A 12654-nucleotide genomic window follows, 5' to 3' on the forward strand; every position below is an offset into this window, starting at 1 on the left:
TAACTTAGCTACAATAATATGAAAGAGAGGTATAGGTAGTTTTTCGTTTTTGTTTATGTACTTGTGAATTGTGATTGCTAATATAAAACAACACAGCCGATTTTAAATGTTTACTTATCACCAAAACCGAAATTATCGCCTAATTTTTTAAATATATTTTAACAAATAGGGTTGGTTCCAGCTTTCATTGAATTATAAATATCTTTTACACGCCGAAAATATCATATTGTATTGATTTATCAAAGCATTTTAAAAATTACGGAAAAATGCCCAGTGCAATGAGTTGCAATGGGCTCACAATAGGCTAATTAAAATTTTTAAGCCCAAAACCACGCACACGACACGACATTTAAAAAATAATAGACAATTTGACAGTCGTGAGAGATGTCAGCTGACGTTGACACAAGACAAAATTACTAGGAGTTGCATTGTCAGCCAAGTGGAGTGTTTTTCATTGAAACAATAAAATCGTCAATTTCATTATTTACGCATTAAAATTAAAATGAGATGACGTGAATCGTTAACAATAAAACAGACCTGTACAATACATTCCAGTTACCTATCCATTCATATATAATTAGCAACAATGGCCGGAACGCCGATCAAATTAGGTTCGATTCTATCTTTCTGTATTGTGTTATACGCAGTGTATTATAGGAAGAATGATGTTGGCGACGTAAGGTTATCTCCAGTAAAGGAGCACCTATTGTTTTTGGAAAAGGAAAATTCGGTTGGTGTCGGTATAAATCAGCCGAAAGTCGCGCTCGGATATGGCGCTTGTCATGATTTATTTGTTAATGCAACAGCATTATTGGACCACAGGGACTTGAAGGGGGCTCCCGAACATTTCAACGAAATAACTACTAAGCAGGAATTCTTGAAAAGCTTTGCCTATTTCTTCAAACATGGAGCTGCAGCAGAGTGAGTATTTTAAGTTATGTAAAGCTGATTGTTATTCATGAAAGGTATATAATTTGTTTGAAATTATTAAAAATTACTGGAAGACTATACGGAAAATAATCTTATGTAATTGTATTGACATTCAAAAAAAGATTAAGCAGTTGTATTACATATGAATCCTTTTAGTATTCATGATATGAAGTTCTTATCTTATATTATAAGAACTTTATTGCATGCTCATAAAGTAACAAAATTCTTTAATACTCAAGTGATAATTTTTTTATTCCAGGCGATTCATGTCCAACAGTGAACTATATGATGAATTAGTGGAACAAGCATTAAAATTATCAGACACAAGATGGGCGATTGGCGGCAATGCTCCGTTGATGGCGAAACGATTCTTCATGGAAGGCTGGAAAGTTTTGTTAGCCGCAAAAATGAGTAACAAACTCAAAACATACATTCCAAAAGACATTGAAATAGTTGGCGGTGAAGAAAATGAAGAAGTAAAAGACGATATTCACATGATACTTGAGTACAAGGCTGATGAACGATTTGGGGCGTATAAATCTCCCCGAGCTAATAGATATATTATGCATAATGATGAGAATAATCCTCTCTTAAGTTCATTGGAGAAGCTTGGTGAACATTTGGTGAAGTTCACACCAAATCTTCTGGTTATCAGCGGGCTACAAATGATGGATAATTTTCCGTTTAAACAGAATGGAAGAGGTAAACTAAGTTTTGATTATGTATGTTATACTTCTCTTGTATACAAAACAAAATAACTATGAGCTAATTCCTAGTTTCGTCTACCTTTTTGCATTTTTTTTACTAGAAAATGATGAGAAAGAACAACAAACATCCACTCATACTCACAAAAAAATAATAATTGGATATTTTTGACAATCAATTTTAATTAAACTGCATTTTTTAAATTTTTGAAAGCAATATGGAAAACATTTTAAACTGTTATCTGCCACGCTTTGTAAAATATTCCATTTATAAATAAGAAAGAAAGTTTAAAGTTATTTTGTTGCAAGTAATTTATTAGAATGTTGTTTTAAAAATCAAATTTTTCTTAAAATGCTTTAATCCTATACACAATACATAATATATAAAAAAAAAACTTTTATGTTCCAGATTTGAGAGCAGAAAGATTATATCTAGTCAAGGAACAAATTCTATCACAGCCTCTCAACACACTCTCACATTTTGAAATGGCGAGCTACGTTGACTTGGAACTTCTCACGCATTTGACTACGAAAGTATTACCATTCGTTGACTCGGTGGGTATGAATGAACAAGAGCTCTCGAATTTATACAACGTACTAGAATACGGCGAAGTTATGGTAGTCGCCGACTCTAACCCACGTGTAGCGACTGCATTGGACCAAATGCGAAAAACATTCCATCTCATACGCCAGAAAAATATAGAATTCAATAGCAAAAGAAAAATAACGCGTATCCATGTGCATACATTAGCGTACCAAGCTATTTTAACAGTTAAGAATTCAGATTGGAAACGGACAGAAGCTGCGGCTGCTAAAGCCTCATTGACAGCACACAGATATGTTTGCAACAGTCAGAAAATATCACTCGATAAGTCCAAATTATTACTGGATGATAGTTTCTCAACAACAACTGACAATGATAACAATAGTAGAGTGTTCTTCGAGCCAACTAAGCCAGTGGCATGTTGGGAGGAAGTTTTAGATGGGGATAGGGTGGAAATTTGTGTAGCTCCAGTACTTATATGTACAGAGGCTCAGCTGACTGCAGGCGCAGGAGATAACATATCAGCAGCTGGTTTAGTTTTACAGGTGGAGAAATGATAATAGTCAAAACAAGTTACTAAAGGCTAGAAGTGGGCAGGAACATTATGTAAGCAATGAACAAATCAATTTCAAGATCAAAACCATAGCAATAATAGTGCATATCACGTGATTATTCACAAACATTTTTATTGTTAACAAATATATTTTAAAGTTGTTACATACATACAAGATAGACATAATATTATTTGAATCACTTAGAAATAATTTTACTGTTGGGAAGTTTATGCTCACATCTCATGCCGTAAGAAGAATTTAAGTCATTAGTTATTTATTTATTTGCATAATAAAATTTCGATTTTTTTAATGTGTGCCATGCCACATCTTTGGTTATGCACAAATATTATATAAGCTTATTAATATCACTTAATATTGTCTGTCTTAATTGAATATTTATTGTTCTTTAATGTTCACTTTACTATTTATTAGACTTAAAATTTCTACATTAATTTTTGTAAATATGATGATCAATTACTTATATTGATAGAGAAACTTGCGTATTAATAACAATTGATCAAAATTTATTGAATAAACTATGATTTATTTATAGCAATAATTGTTTCCTATTTAGATGTAACTTAAAGCAATTTATGTCTTTGCAATAATTCACTCACTATTGCACATGGAAGGAGGTTGATCTAAATTAAAAATTAATATTAAATAAATTTTTCAAAAATTATCTTTTTTAGTTAAATGTATGAAAAGAATATAATTAAGTACCTATGTTTATTTGCTAGTTTGAAAATGTATAGTGTTTCCTCTATTTTTGGGATTAGATGGCACATGGGGAATTTTCGGAAAATGTTATTTGTTTTTATAAGGTAAATGCACAGCTTGGGATAATCATTGGATTTTGTAACGATGTAGTGGTTAACAGATCGGATAAATATTTGGGAATTATAAATGATGGACCTGTTACTTATTACTAGATAAATTTTAGTAATTTAATTATGTTTTCCAAGGGTTAATTTGAAGACCTCTTCTTCAATTGAACAAAATTTTGACGAAAAGAGGAAGAAGAAGCTATTATCATTTTTATAAAACACATGATGAAATAAAATAAAACCACACATTATTTTTTTTGTTTATTCATAGACAAAGAGTTACAATATTGGTATAAATGTTACAGCTAAGATAACTATAGTTACATCTTACACTATAAAATGTTTAATGTTAATTTATAAACTCCAAACATTCCTTGGGACAAATTATACACTCCAATGGCTTTTTATTAAATCAATATGTTCTTAAATTGTTGTTTTATTTTTTGGTAAATTAATTTCCCCAAACTATTTACATATTGGACTAGAATTTGTGAGTTTTTTCCTAATATTGTATACATGAATTCTTGTACAATAACAACCACAAATTACAAATTGTGTATATTATAATTGTGCAGTGATGGGCGGTTCGAAAATTCTATAAATTTATATTTAGTATTACAGGTTACCTAACTTGAATTAGTTAATTGATATCCAAAACATGGATGATGTGTAAACTAACAATAATTCATCATAACATAAACTTAAGACTAATTACTTATATGAGTACACATACACCAATTACTATAAACAAACATATCCAGGCACATCTAGTATGTCTGTAAGTATTGTAAATATAATAATTAAAAATTCAAGAGTTAACTCTTGGCAACACAACTTATTCTAGTGGGGTTGACTTTAGAAACTTGCGGCACGAATTTCGGCGTGATTTTAATTTTTTTCGATCGATAATAATGCCCCGAAACATACATTAGCGGCTTTTCGTGCGGAAACGTGTAATTACAGAGAAATCTTAATTTTAATTTTTGAGGTTATATTCAAAATTGTTTGAGTTACATTGACAAAACTACCTACAAGAATTGTGTTTGAAAGAGATAACAAATGTCAAAATGTACATTAAAAACCATAGTTCCTTCATAGTTCATTCAAAAGCATATTACTGGGGACAACAATTCATACGGATTATTGGCGAGTAGTATATGATTGGGGCAACATGGGTATGTTTTTAAAAAAGTTAATCACTCAGACCAAGACAACCCATTTGTTGCCCCTGATGGGACTCATACTCAAAGAATTGAGTCCCAGTGGCGTGTTGTATATATATTTTTTAAACTATAACCACCAAAACTTCGATGATATTATTAAAGAATATAATATGTGGAGACGCTGATTGGAAAAAAATAAAATTGATCCATTCATTGCCCTTGTAAATTGTATCAAACATGTATAATTATTAAAAAATGTTTTTTTTTATTGTATGTATATTGCACACAAATTGTTAGTAACAGAACTGAATCTGTCCACCCCGATTCCATGTGGTACTTGTCTGTCATACACTAGAGTGTATTAAAAAAGTCGGAGGCGCGGAGGAGCGTGGCGCCCGCGTGTGCTGAGGAGCAGGCAGTCAAGCGAGCCGGAGTGGCTGAGGCTGGTCGCCAAAGGCGACCAAAAAGCCGAAGCTACGAAGGCGAGTGAATACTCCTGCCTGCAACGAGGTACACGGGGGCAAGCGCCACGTTCTGCAGCGCCGGAGCAGTCAAGAAAGCCCATAATCTTCAATATATTTCTAACTACATTTCACTACATAGGTAGGTAGTACAAAACAAAGTCGCTTTTTCTGTCCCTATTTCCCTATGTCCCTTTGTATGCTTAAATCTTTAAAACTACGCAACGGATTTTGATGCGGTTTTTTTTAATAGATAGAGTGATTCAAGAGGAAGGTTTAAGTATATAATTTATTAGGTTTTAGACAAAGCGGGCGAAGTCGCGGGCGGTAAGCTAGTATAAATATAAATTCAAAAAAAAAATAGAAGGGGGGGTTTCCACACCCCCCCACTTCACAGGGGGTCTCTCCTTACCTCCCCCCTCCCTTTCCCTCCCCTCCCCCCCCTTAATTCGTGCCGCAAATTTCTAAAGAAATACCTTCTAGTGTCTTCACAAAGACAAAATATAACAAATTAACAATAGATTTTCTGATATCTCAGTCTTTAAATAGGTTCATTATTTAAAAAAAAAATCGCTTAATCATCTGAGAATTTAATTTTTTTGTTTTGCGGCTGGCCTGTTGCGCGATATGGTTCATACAAACCGCTCTTAATGAACCTCTTTGCCGCCTCAATGTCCATAGTGGGTCTCTTATCACGATCCTGGACCTCCTGCCATTTTTTAATAGCGGCCTTTACTCGTTGAAGCTCGTGCATTAAAGGAGTCGTTGACGGATCTATTCCCTGTATTCTTAAATGGATCCAGTGCAGAGAATTCAAAGTGAATACAAGGAACAAATCTAATTCAATTTGTGCCGGTAGTGGCATTTTATCGTATTGTGATTTCAACGGAAGAAGTTTATCAAGTACTTGTTGAACTTCAATTAGATTCTCCTTGAGATTTTCGCATTTGTTTACGAAATCTTCGTCTTTGGCTAACTCACCATATTTCAGATCCCAGTTTAACTTTGTCGATTGTTCCATGTTTAATACGATAAAAATGAATTTACTTCAGAAAATTACTTTTTTATCGCTAGATTAAGAACACACTATATCTGCGACACGCTCGAACCAGATGAAATGTTGAAATGCTAAATTAAAATTGCAATTTTCTTCATAACCTCTTGTAGGTATAGTATGTTCCACAGAGCAAGTAAGTATGTTCAATGTTGTCAAATAATAAAGTCAACTTGACTTGACAGCATCTTGACAATAATATTTGGCACAAAATACGCGTAGACGCGGCGCTGCTGGCTATCAAAATAACGTATGTAATTCAGATTTCCCCAGAATTAAGGATATAGGTGCGTAATGGGTTATAGAAATAACACTTCGTTGTTTGTTCTGATGGCTAAATACTTAGATCATTAAGTAATGGATAACACTCGCAGGCGTTTCCCCTTTTGCCGTGGTATAAGATTATTCGAGTTGAAAAATCTTATGCTTTCATAAAAACTACTTGCGTAATCGATTACAAACACTCTGCGTATTCGTAAAACATCGAAAGGACGTCTGCGAGTGCTCCGCTAAAAATTCCGTTTTGCACTGTCAAATCTTGCAGAAGCAATTCAAACATGTCGAATATTTAAAAAGATGGAATAATCAATAACCCTTCATTTGTGTATATATTTTTTATTTTTTTTAACGAACATTATTTCTAATTAAATCAAATTTCTAATAATCGTCGATGTATCGTTTAGCGATATAATCAAGACAAATAATCGAGTCATGTTTACTCGTTCATTGATGCGGCCCCACGAGACTATCATGGAAAGAAAATATACAAATTTAATCTTTATGAACTAAGATATAAAAAAAAAAAAATAAAAATAAAATAAGCCTTTATTACTGTTAAATATTTTACAATAGTTACAACTTTGGTATCTTTTACAATAATATTTACAATTTTCTTAAACAATTACTTTTTCTATCAATGGGTTTCAATAATAATTAACAGTTTGTCTTTCGACAAAGGCCTCCTCTAAAGACTTCCATCTCTCTCTATTTCTCGCTGTTCGCATCCACTCTGAGCCAGCCACTTTTTTCAGATCGTCTTCCCAACGCTTCATTTGACGTCCCTTACTTCTTTTCCCATTCCTGGGATACCACTCTGTTATTGTTTTTGTCCATTTACCATTTGTTTCCCTTAGCATATGCCCTGTCCAACGCTATTTTAAAATCTAAGATATAAAGTTGAATTTAAAACGCGATAATGAACCGCATTCCTAACGAGACTATCTTTTAAAGAAATACAAATTTAATCTTTATGACGTAAGTTATAAAGTTGAATTTAGAACGCGATATTGAACCGCACTCCCCACAGGACAACTTGGAATGAAATACAAATTTAATCTTTATGTACTTAGGGATAGAGTTGAATTTAAAAACTCGTCGCTTAAAAGTAAATAAATAATAAAATATAAATAAAATCTTTATTTACCAAAAAAATTTAAACATTACATGATTACAGGAGATCCAAACTAGGCTGTTGCCTGTATCTTGGATATCAAAACGGTGTACAGGTTTCTAGATATGTCGAATTATACCTTAACTATAACAAAATTTAAAAATATAGTAAATTTAGCGATATGTGGCTAAGTGGATTACTATGTATGTGTGTGTGTGTGTGTGCGCGTGCGTGTGTGAGTGAGTGTGTGAGTGAGCGTGTGTGTGTATGTGAATATGTTATGTATACGAGTGAGTAGATTTGTGTGTGAGAGTATTTGTGGTTCTGTGCGGATACGTGAGTGAGATCAATAAGTTAATTGTACGTTTTAGAAAAGGTCGTAAATTTTTACGACTTTCGTGACACAAATTATTTTTGTGAATGTGTGATGGTGTTTCAATAGTGTGAGTTACCCTCCCCGCACCAAAATCAGCAGAAAGTTTAGTTAGAACAATAATTGCCAGCGTACTCCATCCATTACTTAATGATCTAAGGCTAAATATGAATGCTAATTTATTTATTTTACGAAGGAGCATCAAAAATGTAGTGAACAGCAAAGAGAATACAAATACTACGTAAGGTGAACAGTTCAAGTATTACTCTATTATGTGTAAATGTTTTTTATTAGCTATTTAGCACTGATGGTGCAATTTTGACGGTGGTGTATGAAGTGTGTGTGTGTGTTACTCTACACACATTTTAGTAAAGTAATTCAATGCAATCCTTCGTTTCATCACAGCCTATATTTATTTTTTTAGTTCAAATCATAGTTTAACGGACGGCAACTCATGACCTTTTTATCCAACATGGCCGACCTGTCATATTTAGTTTATATCTTCACCGTAGGATTTTTTTCCTGGCACATTTTCTATGGTAATAAATTATCACAGGTAGGTAATTATTTTCTAAAAAGGGGGATTAACAGACTATAAACATACATTAATTATTATACATTTTTTTTAAATATAAAATATCGCCGTCCCCGGAGAATAAAATGATAACAGCAAAAACGATAATATCCAATGAACTTTTATTCTGGGGTTTTTTAAAAAACAATATTAGAGTAATCAACTATTATTACATAAAAAATGAAGACAGTAAAAAGTAATAAAAATCAGTCTTCTTTTTATCATCATCGTGATCAAGTGTGCGTGATCATAATGTACATGGTCATACGAATGGCGCCAAAACATATTTTTACGAGAATAAAATGATAATAGGCGTTCGTCATTATTTCGCCGTTTCTTTTTTCCGAGAATATTAGTGAAGAAACTTTTTTGCTATCATATTACCTACTATCTTTTTTTTCTAGTACGAATATGTTCTGGGAAAAAACAGTGAATATTATTGTAATATCTTATAACTTTAAATGGCGATTATCATTTTATTCTCCGGGGACGGCGATATTGTTTTTTCATTGTTCAAATATTCGATAAAGTATCAATAAGTCTATATTAATTGAAACGAAAAAGAAAATAAACAACAACGCTGTTCTTTATTTAATTAAAATAATATTTAAATATACAGAACCTCAGATTACAAAATTACAAAGTACAGAACCTACTTTTTATTGCCAGTGCAAACTTAGCACCCCATCCATAGAATTTTGGGTCAAAAATGACTTTAATCGATAGGTCTCCGTTAGGTCCTATAAGGTCCCACAATTTTTTCGTTAGGTCCCCTTTAGTTTTTTTTTAATAATTTTTAAAATTTTAGGTATAAAAAAGTTACACTTTAGCACCCCATCCATAGCAAAATTGGCAAATTTTATCAAAATCGTATTCTTTACCGTTAGGTCCGTATAGGCTCATCATTGAAATTGTTGAATTATTTATTTTATTAAAATTATAAAATAATAAAAACCTGCGCATGCGCCTTAGAGCATTAAGGTATGCGCACATCATACATAAACAGCGCGAAATTTAAAATCGTATCGTTTCATTTATTAAATGAATCTATTGTTCTGAGAGTGCTTATTTATTAAAAACCTACTTTTCAACCTAGACTTAAAATAACTATTAGTGTATTAGTGTCAATCTATGGTGTATATATATTTTTTGTAGCGGCCACAGGGCCACACTCTGGAATGTCATCGCGGCGTTTCTGCGTAGGGTCAATCATCATAATTATGCTTAGGTTATAGTTGGAAATAAAGTTTTGATACTTTAATTTATTATTACGAGCTTTGTTTTTTTGAGAGATTAACAACCTCTTCGTCTATATAATATTATATATATGTAATCTGGTACTGTTATCTGATACAGATAAAAAAGAACAGCTAGTGAAACGTAGACAGAGAAACTACTCTGTCTACGTAGTGAAAGTAAGAAAAAACATAATAAAATACAATTAAATTTTGTTTAATCAATATAATCATATTAATTCTAAAAGCCGCGTTCAGCCGCGAATAAAGAATAAGAATCACTATCATTATCTCTGACATCATTAACTCTTCCATGTCTGCAGTTATTCCATCTTGTTTTTTTTGTACTGCTCTTCAGCATGAATAACATGGTTCGGTCAAAGAATAAATCTCGTCGAGATACTGATTTTGTGTCTTTAAACATTTTGAACGGACCAGATCGTTCAATTTTATATTGTTGCTTGAATAGTTTTTAACTTGATTACTGGTATCATCCATGCAAAATAATAATAGTAAACAAATCATACCTACTTATATTAATGTGCAATGCAATCAAGATGAAAAGCATCAAAATATCAAGTCACACTTAACAATACATTGAGATATTTCTCGTAAACACTCTTGTTTTTCCTTGAAAACTACATCTCTTTCAAATTGTTTCATTTTAAATTTATTAATCATAGTTTACAGTTTTCATCATGTTTTCAACTCAGTTTTCAAAAATATTTTTTTTAATTTTTTTTTTAGAAATCACTACAATCCTAAGCTAAAATCGCAGAAAAAAAAATCACTTTGACAAGCTTTGACACATCAACAACTCAGGTTTTAATGACAGTTAACTGTTAAGTGTTGCCAAATAAATTTTCGAAATAAAAAGCCAGTTTCATCTTTCGGACGTGACTAGTATAGATTTATTTATTGATTTAAATTTAATAAATGAAACGATACCAATTTAAATTTCGCATTGTTTATGTATGATGTGCGCATGCCTTAATGCTCTAAGGCGCATGCGCAGATTTTTATTATTTTATAATTTTAATAAAATAAACAATTCAACAATTTCAATGATGAGCCTATACGGACCTAACGGTAAAGAATAAGATTTTGATAAAATTTGCCAATTTTGCTATGGATGGGGTGCTAAAGTGTAACTTTTTTATACCTAAAATTAAAAAAAAATTATTAAAAAAATACTTAAGGGGACCTAACGAAAAAATTGTGGGACCTTATAGGACCTGACGGAGACCTATCGATTAAGGTCATTTTTGACCCAAAATTCTATGGATGGGGTGCTAAAGTTGCATTTTTTTATACCTAAAATTTAAAAAATTATTTAAAAAAAAACTAAAGGGGACCTAACGAAAAAATTGTGGGACCTTAAAGGACCTAACGGGGACCTAACGATCAAGGTCATTTTCGACCCAAAATTCCATAGATGGGGTGCTAAGTTTGCACTGGTCTTTTTATTATATTCAGAGTGCTTATTATGGTGGTTTTAATTATACAGTTTTTTTCATAATATCTGCTATTATAACTCTACACTTACTATGCTGAAGGCAAGCTAGCGAAATTCCGTGGTTATCATGTTTCATACTTAAATAATAATATCAGCCGAATATGTCGGAACGTAAAATTTGCCGCGGAACTTAAGGACGTATTTACAAATTGACGCGCATCAATTTTAGGTATTGAGTCTTACTACTACACGTGCACGGCTCACACACACATCGAAATGCGCGAAGCGGTGAAATTATGAGTAAACTAACACGACTTGGTAATTGAGCTTATTTTTATTGCCATGTTTTTTTTAACTTTACTTTGATTTGTAAAGTTTGTAACGTTGAATGATCACAAAAGTAGATACCATTTACCTAATTTCATTGGACAGTGATTGTTTGGTAAACAAGTACTTGCCAAAGTGTACTTCGAAGACACTGGAAGTGTACTGGAACTCATAGACGAGTGGAGCTAGGTGTGCCGAGTTTAGGCTCGTTTTTTTAGTAATGTTGAGACCTTACCTCCGGACTTGATGGAGTGACCTGCAGGTGTACTTCGAAGACTGCTACTGGAACTAATAGACGAGTAGAGCTAGGTGTGCCGAGTTTGGGCTCGTTTTGTTAGTTACGTTGAGACCTTACCTCCGGAATTGATGGAATGACCTGAAGGTGTACTTCGAAGACTGCTACTGGAACTAATAGATGATTAGAGCTAGGTGTACCGAGTTTGGGCTCATTTTGTTAGTTATGTTGAGACCTTAGTCCAATAGTAGCAGTCTTCGAAGTACACCTGCAGGTCACTCCATCAAGTCCGGAGGTAAGGTCTCAACATAACTAACAAAAAGAACCCAAACTCGGCATACCTAGCGCTACTCGTCTATTAGTTCCAGTAGCAGTCTTCGAAGTAAACCTGCAGGTCACTCCATCAAGTCCGGAGGTAAGGTCTCAACATAACTAACAAAACGAGCCCTAACTCGGCATACCTAGCTCTACTCGTCTATTAGTTCCAGTAGCAGTCTTCGAAGTACACCTGCAGGTCACTCCATCAAGTTCGGAGGTAAGGTCTCGACATAACTAACAAAACGAGCCCAAACTCGGCATACCTAGCTCTACTCGTCTATTAGTTCCAGTAGCAGTCTTCGAAGTACACCTGCAGGTCACTCCATCAAGTCCGGAGGTAAGGTCTCAACATAACTAACAGAAAGAACCCAAACTCGGCATACCTAGCGCTACTCGTCTATTAGTTCCAGTAGCAGTCTTCGAAGTACACCTGCAGGTCACTCCATCAAGTCCGGAGGTAAGGTCTCAACATAACTAACAAAACGAGCCCAAACTCGGCATACCTAGCT

The 12654-nt window shown here is 33.3% G+C and overlaps 2 protein-coding genes across 2 annotated transcripts; one reads left to right on the forward strand and one right to left on the reverse strand.

Moving 5' to 3' along the window:
* Positions 1–401: 401 nt before the first annotated feature.
* On the forward strand, positions 402–3987 carry LOC123697512 (ADP-dependent glucokinase). The gene is made up of 3 exons (XM_045644052.1): positions 402–921; positions 1190–1632; positions 2044–3987. The coding sequence occupies exons 1-3, from the start codon at positions 587–589 to the stop codon at positions 2733–2735; spliced, it is 1470 nt and encodes a 489-aa protein (XP_045500008.1). The 5' UTR covers positions 402–586; the 3' UTR covers positions 2736–3987.
* A 1770-nt stretch (positions 3988–5757) lies between these two features.
* LOC123697594 (nuclear nucleic acid-binding protein C1D) lies at positions 5758–6204 on the reverse strand. The gene has a single exon (XM_045644136.1). The coding sequence runs from the start codon at positions 6202–6204 to the stop codon at positions 5758–5760; it is 447 nt and encodes a 148-aa protein (XP_045500092.1).
* Positions 6205–12654: the final 6450 nt, after the last annotated feature.

The sequence above is a fragment of the Colias croceus genome, chromosome 14 (assembly GCF_905220415.1).
Source record: "Colias croceus chromosome 14, ilColCroc2.1".
Classification (NCBI taxonomy): domain Eukaryota; kingdom Metazoa; phylum Arthropoda; class Insecta; order Lepidoptera; family Pieridae; genus Colias; species Colias croceus.

What these genes read in the sequence shown, in the direction of transcription:
- LOC123697512 (XM_045644052.1), top strand. Translation starts at nt 587, where the DNA reads ATGGCCGGAACGCCGATCAAATTAGGTTCGATTCTATCTTTCTGTATT. An exon ending in AAACATGGAGCTGCAGCAGA is followed by an intron (nt 922 to 1,189) that starts GTGAGTATTTTA and finishes TTTTTATTCCAG; the next exon opens with GCGATTCATGTCCAACAGTG. An exon ending in GTTTAAACAGAATGGAAGAG is followed by an intron (nt 1,633 to 2,043) that starts GTAAACTAAGTT and finishes TTTATGTTCCAG; the next exon opens with ATTTGAGAGCAGAAAGATTA.
- LOC123697594 (XM_045644136.1), bottom strand. Translation starts at nt 6,204, where the DNA reads ATGGAACAATCGACAAAGTTAAACTGGGATCTGAAATATGGTGAGTTA.